General features: G+C 45.6%; 1 protein-coding gene across 1 annotated transcript in view; it reads right to left on the reverse strand.

Moving 5' to 3' along the window:
* Nucleotides 1-924: 924 nt before the first annotated feature.
* The window catches only part of DHX8 (DEAH-box helicase 8), a 30,081-nt gene continuing 17,927 nt past the window's right edge, over nucleotides 925-13,078 (reverse strand). The window contains exons 17-23 of the mRNA XM_065909077.1: nucleotides 11,560-11,700; nucleotides 8,659-8,814; nucleotides 6,179-6,316; nucleotides 5,580-5,708; nucleotides 5,205-5,401; nucleotides 4,536-4,715; nucleotides 925-3,833 (exon numbers count right to left, since the gene is read on the reverse strand). Coding sequence (XP_065765149.1) covers nucleotides 3,614-3,833; nucleotides 4,536-4,715; nucleotides 5,205-5,401; nucleotides 5,580-5,708; nucleotides 6,179-6,316; nucleotides 8,659-8,814; nucleotides 11,560-11,700 — 1,161 coding nt within the window. The 3' untranslated portion in view covers nucleotides 925-3,613. The remainder of the gene's footprint in view (nucleotides 3,834-4,535; nucleotides 4,716-5,204; nucleotides 5,402-5,579; nucleotides 5,709-6,178; nucleotides 6,317-8,658; nucleotides 8,815-11,559; nucleotides 11,701-13,078) is intronic.

Below are 13,078 nucleotides of genomic sequence, written 5' to 3' on the forward strand. Positions count from 1 at the left end.
AAATGACCTCTGCCTTTTTCCTCTGGAAAAAGGGCTCAGTGATAGCTGCTGACTTCTCCCTCCCAGGATTATCAAGAGGAGTGTCTGAAATATCTCATGTATTGATGGGCAGCCATCTCCACGTCCAGGTTAGGCGGAGGGGGACTGATGAGAGCCTTGAAGCCCTCCTGGGGCTTCCTTAGGCAGGGTTTGTTCTGTGGTTTCTGTGATCACAGATACTCCCATGACCATGCTACCCATGTGTACAAATCCCAATTGTGTGTCCCCTCCTGCTGTGGCTCCAGGTCACTGTTTTGCTGAAGGTAGGGACAGAGTTTGTATGGAGGGGAGCAGGAAAAGGCGGCACCCAGGCAAGAGGGTACACAGTGGCTGGAGCAGCCCCGAGTCCTGGGTCCTGGCCAGTGAGGAAGAGCACGCCAGACTTGCGCAGCAAAGGGGAAGGAAAACAGCATGGATTCTCCTTGCCCAAATCTGCGGGGAGAACAGAACCCTGGGCCACGTTTTCAGGGTTGGGAGGTGGGAGCCCAGGCTGAAAGAGAGGTGACATCTAAAAAGGAAGTGTGGTAGGAGATATGACAGGGCCTGTGGAGGAGGGAAGGGCAGGATGAGCAGTCCCTGTGTAAACAGCTTCCTAAGAGCCAGACTCAGGTGAAATCAGGCGCTCTCCATCCAATTACATCAGAACCGCCGCGAGCCTCTGCGCTGAGGTGGGGCCAGCCCAACCATAGCTGACGCTTCACCCACAGCCCCTGCCCAGTACTCAGGCCAAGACTGCAGGAAGAGATGCCTCTTGACCACTGCCCGCAAATAAAAAGCAATGTTATTTTCCCCCCCCAGAAACAGAAAACAACGTGCTAACTTTATAGCAATAGACAGAAAATTTTTAAAAAACAAGCTTTTAAAAATACATAATTGTACATGAGTGTTAGTCGCTCAGTCACGTCCAACTCTTTTTGACTCCATGTACTATATAGCCCGCCAGGCTCCTCTGTCTGTGGGATATCCCAAGGCAAGAATTCTGGAATGGGTTGCCATTTCCTCCTCCAGATCTTCCCAACCCAGAGAAGCCTGCAATTGTACATGAAACCTAGGCTATCATGGTGAGAAGAGGGGCAAAGGTCAAGTGGAAACCCTGAGGTCTCAGCAGGTGCCTTATGAGGAGAGACAGGGTCCTGGAAAGGTCTCCACGGGCTGAGTCATGTGACCTCCGTCCTCTGGAATGCTAACAAGCCACTCCTCACAGCTCTGCTCAAATCTTTACACATGGAGGGCACTGCTCTGAGGAGGAGATGGCTACCAGACCACAACTATGACCAGGAGAGAATTCTCTGGCTGAAGGAGAGACAGCCAAAACCGAGCCGCACTCCAAACTGGATGAAGGGAGACCCTGTACCAAGGCGACTGACCCAACAGGAGAGCTGACACATGGCCCATAAGGGCCGGTCCCCCGACACACAGACAGGCACAGACTCAGCACAAGTGCAGGGGCAGGAAACTCGAGCTAGGCTCCCGCAGGGGTGGGATAAACAGCAAGATGTTTCCAGCTCCTTGCACGAGACCCACATCCTCTTCTGGGCTGTCACTCAATCTCGGGAAATATTGCTTCAAGGAGGAGAAACAAGGGCCCCATTGTGTAGGAGCAGCAGGCGGGTCCTCCTGCCCAATCTGGCCGGTAGCCCCCCATTCTCTCTAGGCGGGCTCAGCAGTGCTGCATACATGCTGTTTCCTCCTGGACAGTCAAAAGGTCAGACCCCTGCCATGCTGTCACAGCAGAGACGGTGACTCCAGCTGTTTGGGGAGATGTTCAAGAACACCTCCAGAGCCGGGGTCCCTTTTGCTCACCTAACCCAGAAAGATGACCAGCCCACTGTCTCTCAGCCTTGGCCTGCTAAACATACCCCTTTCAACTTCAGCTTAAAATCCAAACCTCCTTTCTTGGCGGTGATGACTTCAGAGGTGCCAATGCTGTCAATGCTGGTCACCCAGCTGGGACAGGTGGGCTGCCAAGCCCAGAGTTTGTTCCTAAACCAGACAGACCTGGCCAAGAATCTTAATTCTGGGTAGCCAGCCTCTGCTTCTCCTTCAGTTTCTTCCGTCTCCCCACAAGGCCTTAAAGAACCTTTAGAACCTCTGACTTCAACTGCTGGCCTAGGTTTCCTGAGAGGCACACCGAGACTCGCAGGAGCTCACTCAGCTAATGAAGGGGCAGGGATCTACCATCAACAGACTCTGCTGCGTTGTTTCTGAATTGTGTCCTTAGGCAGGTCTGCTGCCCAACAGTGGCCTACATCCCTTTACATCCTAGTAGGTCGTAGTCTCCTTTAGTGTCCAATGCACCACTGCAGAGCAGTCCTAGTATTTGTATCATTTCAGAACTCTCAAGTGTAGGGAGACAGGAGACAGTTCGGGCCATAACACAGGATGTGCCCGACCGGCCAGGGGTTTCTCCACCAGACCAACTTCCCGAAGTTCCACAGCCTGGCTTGGCAGCATCTGCCTGATGGTCTTCCAAGTCTAGAGGCTTGTCAGGAAATGTGAGCAGGGCCCTGGGAGGAGGCCATTCCCCAACCAAATGTTAGGAGAAAACCACCAAGCACGCGGCCAGGAGCACAGGTCCTGGGCAGCACTAATAGGCTCTGAGAGGTGTGATGCTGATTTTCACTTTGGGGTGGAGGAAGAGAGGCTTTGACCAGAGAAAATTCTGTTAAAGAGATCAGGGGGATAAAAATAAAACCAAAAATAAGCTGAAAGTTGTGCCACTACTTGTGTGTTTCAAGAGGAAAAAGGACGCACTGCATGTTGTGAGTTTGGCAGGTGGGAGAGGGAGCCAGGGAGAGCCTTCTGTATTTAATATGCGGCATCTGTAATCACTCAGGTTCCCAGAGCAGAATGCCTGTGCAGTGGATGTGGTTAATCACAGTGCGGTCCTTGCAGCTCTGGACCAGTGCTGATGCTGAGAGATAACACTGGAGGTCTGGGTGTGCGTCACCCTTCGGTCCAAAGAGCCCCAGGCTCTGGTTTCAGGGGACTCGCCACTGAAGCCTCAAATACTAAATCTCCCCACCTTCAGCCCAGGCCAATAGCCTAACCTTTCAGCTAAAAGAAACAGCCACAGACAACCATTTTTATTTCCTTATGAAAATAAATATTTGCAGGAGGTTAAGCAAAAGGACAGGGGCTGGATAGGGGTATGAAGGAGAGGGGGGAGGCCAACACTTTGGGTGAGCTTCATGGCTCCCTCCCCTACAGAGTACCAGTCAGGGCCTCAGAGCCCTCACTGAATCCACGAAGCAGATGCTCGTGGCTCTCCTTTCCCATCCAAGAGCTGAAGAAGTTTCCCCTTTCTTGAAGATGACCCAGTGGACCACACGTCAGGTGTGAGCCCTGCTGGCCCCACCTTGGGGTGGTGGAGCCTGGAGGCTCTGATCACACCAGGCATAAATCCCTGTTTCTATTTTACCACCAGGGAAGGAAGGAGAGTCAAGTTTAGGAAATGCCCAGTTGAGATATTCAGCCACCAGACAGCTGTATCCTCAGGACCAGCTTCTCATCAGTAAGAGCGAGGCTGAGCCCTGGCCCAGGGCTGCAGGTGAGGCCAACATACTCTTGTCTTTTAGCGCCGCCGGAAGGCTCGGGATATTCTCCAGGCATTGGGTTCCTCATAGCGGTTGTACAAGGGTTCCAGCCGTTGCTGCTTCTTCTGCTTGCTTAGCTTGGTTGGGTCAGAGACCTTGAAGAAGGCTGGTGCAAACTCCACAAGCCACCGGGGGTCAATGGTGGTGACCTCACGCATGTACTCCTTCGTGGTCAGCACCAGCTCATGATACACCACCCTGAGGGGAGCAGAGAGAGAGCTCAAGCCTGCAACATAGGACCTGCTCCAGGGTCAAGTCACCCTGGTCCCTGGCGGGCCTCAGCTGAGCTTGCACTTGACCCTCTTACCTCTCCGACCTGACTCCTGAGGAGACTGGAGTCCCTGTTTATGACAGCCATACCCCAATACTGAGGTGCCTGCACACCTCTCACCACAAGAAAGCTGCCGGTTCCAATGAGTTAAGTGACACGGAGCCAATCATATTCCTTCTCTGGACCTCTGTTTCCTGCTCTATGAAGTGTGAGGGTGGCTTTCTGGGCTGTCTCCACAGAACTCTAGGACCCTGAAGAGGACAGGGTCCTCTTGAGGCTGCCGCATGGGAGTGGGGAAAGCTGAGCAGGCCAGGCTCTGTGTCTCCAGCTCTCTTCTACCACCATGGTGGCACAGTGGTTTTAAATCAGTTTTATGTTAAGGTGGGTAAGATTTCAATCTTCTTTAAATACTATTTGAAAAAGTAAAAATTTAATCACCTCACTAGATCTCTAAGATCCTTCCTAGCTCTCACCCCTGTGATTTTATTTCTCTCAAAAGGGCCCAATACTGTGTCTAATTCAGGTTTCTGCTGCTCTAGAAACATAAGCAACATTAGGAAGTGCTGGGTGTGAGTGGGGACACAAACACAAAGAGCCAGCTGATTCCCAAGTTCTCTCTGTCCACCTACCATTCGGGCTGTCTGTTGAAGAGGGCACTGGACGGATGGATGTAGACCACTTGCTGGTCGATCAGTGTCCGGTAACCCTCCTGTGGGTCTTTTTTGGCAGCGTTCCGGAAGAATCCACTGCAGATGGCCTTCTGCACTCGGACTGTGGACTTACCACAGGACACCACATCCAGCTTGTGTCTTGCAGGAGAATAAGTCAAGAGAGGACAAAGATGGGAGACTATTCTGCTTTCTGAGGTTCTACGTTCCACAATGACAGTACCCAACACCCACCTCGTGGGGCCCCCAGATTCGGCACTAGGACCCTCCTTCCAGCCTTAAGTGCACTACAGGGGCAGCTCAACACAGTGGGCAAGACGGATGCCACAAGAACCAGACACTTTGCCTGGGTTATAATTCAACCCAACTAATAATGTCACAGATGCTGTAAACAAAGAGCATTTTCAACAACTAATATATCATCTTCCTATTAGGAACTTCCTGAAGTGACTCTCAGCCCCATCCTCACCTGGAAGGAGTACAACAGAGATGGAAAAGCTGGAGAAGAGTTTTATGTGAAGAGCAAGAGTACAGGCGCCCTCAGCTTCACAGACACATGCAGAGACACATGTACATACACGGCACGGCATTCAGGGAGACGCAACTTGAAAAGAAGTCACCGGGTGTTACCTGTCCATTATGCCCAACATCTGCTTGCGAATGTCCTGGGCCCGGCGCAGAGAACGGGCCTGAATGAAGTTCTCGTAGCACCAAGGGTTGGAGAACTTGTTGTTCTTCCAGGAGTTGTACACGGCCAGCAGGGTGAGGTGGTCCCCTTCGGTCTGGTGGAATTTGGCCTTCTTCTGATCTGCAAGGGCTTGTTTATCCTGCAAGCAGTGGGGAGAAGCTCATTTCCCACCCAATACCTACTGACTGAACACCCAGCAGTGCTGGGACGCCCTCCATGGCCCAATCAAGTGTACACATTAAGCACCTGGGTGGCAACAGACTGACTTTACCCAACTTCGCCTGACCCCTACATGAACGCAGGCCTGCACTCCTTACTTTGGGCCTGTAGAAGACGTTCTGCACAGACAGCATGGACACAATGGTCAGCATTTCCTCACTGCAGCCCAGATGCACAGACATGATCAGCATTTTGCACAGCATTGGCTCCAGAGGGAACTCTGCCATCTAGAGGGAGAAGAAGAAACTACAACTGTTACCCTGAGGAAGACCCACCTGGAGTACTGGGTCAGAGTGGGTAACAGACCACAGGAAGTTTACCCAAGCATGATGATGTGGGATGCCTCACTCTATTGGAAGAATTTTTTTTTTTTATTTCCCAAATAAATTTCAACAAAATGTATATGACTAAGATTATAACTACTGTTGGGGTAGGTGGGAATTTTACAGACATCTTTCCAAAGGCTAAACTCAATTACATATCATGAAGTAAGATTAGTTGGATAGAATTTCTTTTTCTGTAAAGAAGAAATAGTTTAAAGCAATAGTGGAAAATCCAAGTTAAACATAGGCATGCAGAATTCTAGTTAAAGCTTATCCAGGGCCTCAGAGCTTAATTTTTTATACAGAACAGAAAGAATGGAAGGCTAGCCAGGGAATCTTCCCCAAAGCAACCGAGGTTTAGGGCTGTCCCCTACCCTGCGGCCCAGGCGAGTAAGCAGGCCCTCGTCGTCCAGGGCCCCCAGCGTGTACAGCTGCTCCATGGCTGTGATCAAGGTTTCCATGGGCGGGGCATCCATGAAGTCAAAGGACAACAGGTCATTGATGCCCATGGCCTAGAACAGAAGGGAACAATGTGTAGATGGCAGGGTCAGCCTCACCAGTGCTCACATGGAGGGAGACTACTTATCACCTTCTTATTTCTTCAACTGCAGTTAGGAAGCTACCAGAGAAGCTACCACAGAGATTAGCAGGAGGGCTGGGTCACACAAACCTCAAGACTGTTATAAAACATATACTTTCTTGGGAAACATTAAAAAAAATACTCTCAGAATATTTAGTTCAAAAACCAAAAGACAAAAATTTAAAAATGGGCAAGAGTAGACATGTCTCCAAAGATACATAAAAAAATGGGAACAAACACAAGAAAAGATACTCAATATAACCAGTAATTAGGGAAATGCAAATCAAAACCACCATGAAATACCACTTCATGCCCACTAGGATGGCGACAGCCATAATTTAAGAAAGAAAATAACAAGTGTTGGGAAGATATGGAGAAACAGGAATCATCATACATTGCTGATGGGAATAAAACGGTGCGGCTGCTTGGTGATTCACCAATAAGTTAAACACAGAGTTACCAGGTGATCTAAGAATTCCACTTCTAGGTATACACTCAAAAGAAATGAAAGAAGGGACTCAGGACAAATACTTATACATTAAAGTTCATAGCAACATTCCTCACAATAGCTAAAAGGTAGAAACCACCCAGAAGTCCATCAATAGAAGAAGAACGGATAAACAAAACGCTGTATATACATACAATGGAATATTACTCACCCTTAAAAACAACTGAAATTCTAATACATGCTACAGCATGATGAAACTTGAAAACAACAAGTAAAATAAGCCAGATCAAAAGGACAAATAGGTGTGATTCCTTTTATCTGAGGTACCTAGGCTAGGCAGATTCATAGAGACAGAAAGTAATTTGGTTAGCAGGGGCAGGAGGGAAGGGGAAGGGGATAGTTTAGCTAAATGAGTACAGAGTTTCAATTTGGGATGATCAAAAAGTTCTGGAAATGGATAGTAGTGATGGCTGCTCAATGTGAATGCAGTTAGTGCCACTGAACTAGGCATTTTAAAAGATTACAATGACAATGTGTTATATATTTTACCATAATTAAAAAAAGAAAGAAAGAAATAACCACCAGCTAGCCCTGTCTCCTGCATACATAATATCTCCTGTGTACGCAGATAGTGCCCTGTGTGCCACGTTAGGTGGGAGGGATACAAAGAGGACTAAGATATGGCCCCTGCTCTCAGAGTTCACTATGGTGACACACAGAACCACATGCAATCACCTGCCTGCCACAAAGCAGGCATTTGATACATATGTTGGCTAATTTGATGAATAAAAGAAACAAACGATGCACTATCCAATGTGTATAAAGGCAGGACCTAAGCTTTCTGTTTCTTTCCCACAGAAGTGATCGTGACCATAAACCCAGCAGGTGTTCAATAACTGCTTGCTGTATGAATAACAACAAGGAATTATGTTAGCAATCAGTACGTGTTGTGCCAAGTGCCTTTACCTGCACTATCTCATTTATCCACAGGAGAGACTATTAACAGCCCCCCACTTTGAGAGGAGAATACAGGGCAGAGAGCCAAGCAGGTAAATTTACAAAAGACACACAGCTCAAAGCAGAACTTTGAGCCACAGATGCCTCTCTGTTCTCACTTCAGAGACTGGAGCAGGTTTTTTTGTCTTTTTCCTCTGAAGCTCTGTTTTAGCCTTTCGTACAGGGAATGAATAATAAATTACAACAAAACACTGTGCGTTAGTAAAGTGCCAGAGCTCCAGGGCAGCACTGGAGTCGGGGCGGGATGCTGGGTAGGGGTGCCATCATCTGGGAAATTACTCATGCAGTTCCCCCTGCCAAGAGAGACTGAAGGCTCTCATGGGGACCGAGAGAGGAAGAGCAGTGATTTAGAATGAAACCCAGCCCCAAGGGGCTAGTCTGAAACCTGTACTAACAGTTGTTCCCTTGCAAAGCTTTAGGATTGGGGGTTTTGCTTCTGTTTTAAAAGAACAGAATTTGGATGTGAAAGTTAAAGGGTTGAGGGAAGTGAGTTTATCCACAGTTTGGCACTGGCTCGATTTTTCTAATATCCTGTTAGACAGATAATGCTCCTAACTAAAATCTTTTATAACCAAATATCCTGCTGGTTATGATGGCAAGAAAAAAAAACAACACAGCACACACGCCAATTTAGCCCCAGACCCGCGGTGGAGAGGCTGTTATCACAGCCGTTTGCCTTGTACCCAAAGGGACGGGTTCCATGAGGTTACTGAAGTATTTAACAAGATTCATAAAACCGAGATCCATTCACTAAGGCCACAGAATTGGACTGCTCCACCAGCCCATTCTAACAAGACAGTGATTTCTACCTTGAGCGAGAGCACTGTGCTTGCTAAGTTGGTTCTCTGAATTTCTGGCACGTTGGTGGTCAGCATTTCATCTCGGTAGGCACGTTCTGTGTATAGCCTGTAACACTTCCCTGGGCCCGTTCTCCCAGCTCTGCCAGCTCGTTGCTTTGCCTGAGCCTAGAGGGGTGCGAATAAAAGTAACAGGCCTGTTAAGCATTCCTTAATGGCTTCACCCAGGAAATCTGTAGAAAGGGGGCACTTTGCAATGGGCAAAACCTAAAATGGGGTTTATTTCACTTCCTCTAGGACTATTTCCAAGAGTTCCTACCACTGCTCTTAATCATCCCCACTCAGGGAAGTCTATTCAAGTGAGGCCAAATATTAATACAAGCAAGTGAATAGAAGAAACACTGTAAAGATCACAGAAATATACCTTCAAACTAGCATGGCACAACATAAGAAAGCATAAAACCAAATGACAAAACCCACCCTCCACCATGATAACCAAAAATGTAACTGAACTGAATAAATACAATGTAATCATGCCAGTGAACGAGTCTGCAGCTGTTTTAAAAACTAAGTTTTTCAGATGCTCAATGACAGATGAATAAGTTCATTCATAGAGGTGAAAAAGCAAATCGCCAAACAATACTAATTTTATTTTTTTAATCTTAATGTAAATATACAAACTATCAGAAATAAAAAACTAGGGAAAAAATGCCCTAAAATGTTAACTTTGGCTAACTCTGATGCTAGGCTTGTAGATGAGTTCTATTTTCTTTAACAAATATCCAAAAATGAACATATATTACCTTAACTTACCTTATCAGGAAAGTTAAATATTAATCAAAACTCACATACTTACTACACTATTAAAATTGCAATCTGAAATAAACATGAAAAAAGATGGGCAAGAAAAAACATCATAATGAAGACAGTGGTTGGTGGCAATAGGACTATGGGCAATTTTCAAAATAATGTTATATTACTTCTGTACTCAGGGGAGAGGGGCGCTAATTTTTAAAATTAAAAACAATATGTAGGTTAGCCCTAGGTTGCTAGGAAACCAGTGAATAGCAATCTGGAGAGGGCCATTTTCTGACAAAACCATCTGTCTTATAAATAGTATCAGGGTTTATGAATTTATATGCCAGCTCCAAACCAAAAGATAAGAGTATGAGAGGTCACTACCCACTCAGAGGGAGGCAGCAATCAGATTCCACAACATTCTACAGATGTTTCTCAAATTACGGAGGGCAGATATAAATAATTTCTCCATCACTGCGAGTTGCACGTATCACCCCCAGAAGAACTGGTATAGAAGCACACATGCTGGGAGCACTGCCCAAGTTTAATTTCTTTTTCTTTCCTTTTTGGGCCCCATCTCACAGCAGGCATGGCTTCCCAGGTGGCTCAGTGGGTAAAGAATCTGTCTGCGATGCAGGAGACTCAGGAAACATGGGTTCGGGTTGGGAAGATCCCCTTGAGGAGTGCATGGCAACCCACTCTAGTATTCCTGCCTGCAGAATCCCTTGGACAGAGGAGCCTGGGGGGCTACAGCATGTGGGGTTGCAAAGGGTTGGACACGACTGAAGCGAGTGAGCATATACACACACATGCACGCATGCACAGCAGACATATGGGATCTTAGCTCCCTGAGCAGGGACTGAACCCATGCCCTCTGCATTAAAAATGCAGAGTCTTAACCATGCCCACCAGGGAACTCCCTTGCCCAGGTTTAAATCCTGGCTCTACCAGCTATGTGACCTTAGGCAAGTCACTGGCCCTCAGTCTCACTTGTGAGATGAGGATAATAACATCTGCCACAGAAGATCAACTGAGAATGTAATGAGTTCATGTGCATGTACTTGCATGTACCTGGGACAGTGCCCGGTACATGGGAAGTGCCCCGCAAGTGTTAGCTATTATTACTTAAGTTTCAAAATGAAAATAGCCTTATGGAATTATAGATTATGAGAGTAACACATGCCTCTTATAGAATATTAAGACAATATATAAAAGTATCGGGAAGAAAATGTGCTTTACCCACCAGCACAGAAATCAGCAGCACCACTGAGAAAGAACCTTGCCTAACATTTTGCCTACACTACGCTTTCAATCGCAGGGATGTTCACATACACTGTGCACAGGCACATACCATCTATTTTTAAACAAAAACTGGATTATACTACTCATGCTACTTTGTAGCTCACTTTTTTCAAATAACATATCACAGTTATGTGCTTACCTCATTAAATACAGATACACACCACTATGTTAATGTAAACATTCTATGGCATGAATTTACCATACTTTATTAAACTACTTCCCTTTCAGAACTAATTTAGAATTTTCCCAGGTTCCCTCTAATACAAATAATGCTTCATGAACATCCTTTTCCATTACCTTTGGATATGAGTTCAATCATTTCTAACTTTCAGATTTATTTCCAGAAGCAGAACTATTAGGTTCAAGATTTTACATTTCAGATACATTTCAGATACATTGGGGAACTGCCTTCAAAAACTGCCTTCAAAAAGGATGATCAGGATATTCATTTTAAAATATAATTTAGGCAGGAAACTGTTCCATAATTACCAAAGAAACACATTATTATCATTTCTTGAATTTTATTACTATCTCAGATATTTGTGGCTAAGTGCAATATTTTTAAAAATAATATTCTTAAGATAATCAACGGTGCTAAGATTCAATTTCTTTTTTTTTTTTAATTCCAGTTGTATGGGGTTTTTTAATGTTGAAAGACTATTCTGAAGATTAAAAACAAACAACACAAAATCTCCTGTATCTCAACAAAGCAGCCAATATCTTAAAACAATAAAGTTCAAAATACAAAACCATAAAAAATGTCAGAAAAGCCCTAACCAGGATTTTCAGAAAAGCTGCCAGAAGTTGCCCTACCTGAGAAATAGGAGTCACCACGAGCTGGTCAATCCCTGTCTTAGAATTGTACACCTTCTGCTTCACGAATCCAGGGTCCACCACATAGTAAATGCCATCAATAGTCAGCGATGTCTCCGCAATGTTGGTGGCAATCACTACCTGCAGGCAAGAGGGACGTAGCTGGATTGAACTGCCCAGTCTCAGTTCTGAGGTGTGAAATGACACTTCTGAACTTGGACATCTTTCCAAAGAGGTTGTACAGCTCTCTCCCTCTCTCTAGATGGTTAGAGAGCACTTAATCTGTTTGGCTTCAAATGGGTGGAAGGGGAGGTGCCTTCATCTTATAGAGTTAGGCTGGGGAGGGAGTGGTACCTGAGAAAAGTGGAGTAGGAAAAAGCAATGGCCAGGCAAAGTCAATTTCATTTGTACAAATGGCTACATCCTTCATTTTCTAGATTCAATGCTGATTACTACAATTTTAATTTTCTAGCACCCTGGGAAAGCAGAGATTTCCTGGTATCACATGTGCCAGTGCAAAATGAGATTTTCCTTCCCCCACAGGGACATCTGTACTACAAAATGAGCTGTTTGTGTATGTGGAACAATACATTTTCTGATCATTTTCTGATCATAAAATGAACCACGAGGCAGCAGAGGAATTTCACGATCTGTGTGTAAAAAGCAGCATATGTGATCTAGATTATTGGTCTCAGCCTGGTACTGCCACTCTTCTTCCACTCAGAGGTTCAGACAATAAAACACAATTGCTTGGAAAAATCATTGCCAGGAGGCACCAGAACGTCTTGCCTCTTGCCAGTACTTTACTGGCCCTGAAAGGCTTCTACCTGCCAGAGAACTCCCCAGTGGAGAGAAGCACGATCACCAGGAACAAAGGAGGAGTCACCGTTTTCCTCGCAAACCTGCTCCTCTTCATTTGCCTCCTCAGCACCATCTTCCATCTAGCTGCCCAAGCCAGAAACCTGGTAGTCATTCCTGACTTCTCCCCGCTGCCCTTCCCTAAATCTCCAGGCGCCCACTATGTCTTGACCGTTCTAACTCTTCAATGTTATTCAGATCCATCTGTCTTCCAGATGGTTACCAGATTCATTCTGGTGATCATTTTATAATGTATGCAAATGTCAAATCACTTTGTAGTAACCCTGAAACTAACATAATGTTGTACATCAACTGTATTTCAATTAAAAAAGAAAATCCATCTGTCTTCCATTCCTAGGTATGTACTCAAGAGAAAAGAAAACATATGTCCACACGAAAACTTGTAAACAAATGTTCACAGCAGCGTTATTCATAATAGCTAAAAGGTGGAAACGATCCAAATGTCCATCAACTGATGAATGGATAAACAAATTGTGCTACATTCTGTTCTACAAGAGTATTCTTCAACAGTAAAAAGAAATGAAGTGCTTATACATGCTACAACATGGATGAATCTTGAAAACACACTAAATGAAAAAAGCTAGTCCCCAAGGACCACAAATTATGATGACTCCATTTATATGACATGTCCAGAACAGGT

Source organism: Muntiacus reevesi, chromosome 18 (genome assembly GCF_963930625.1).
Source record: "Muntiacus reevesi chromosome 18, mMunRee1.1, whole genome shotgun sequence".
NCBI classification, from domain to species: Eukaryota; Metazoa; Chordata; class Mammalia; order Artiodactyla; family Cervidae; genus Muntiacus; species Muntiacus reevesi.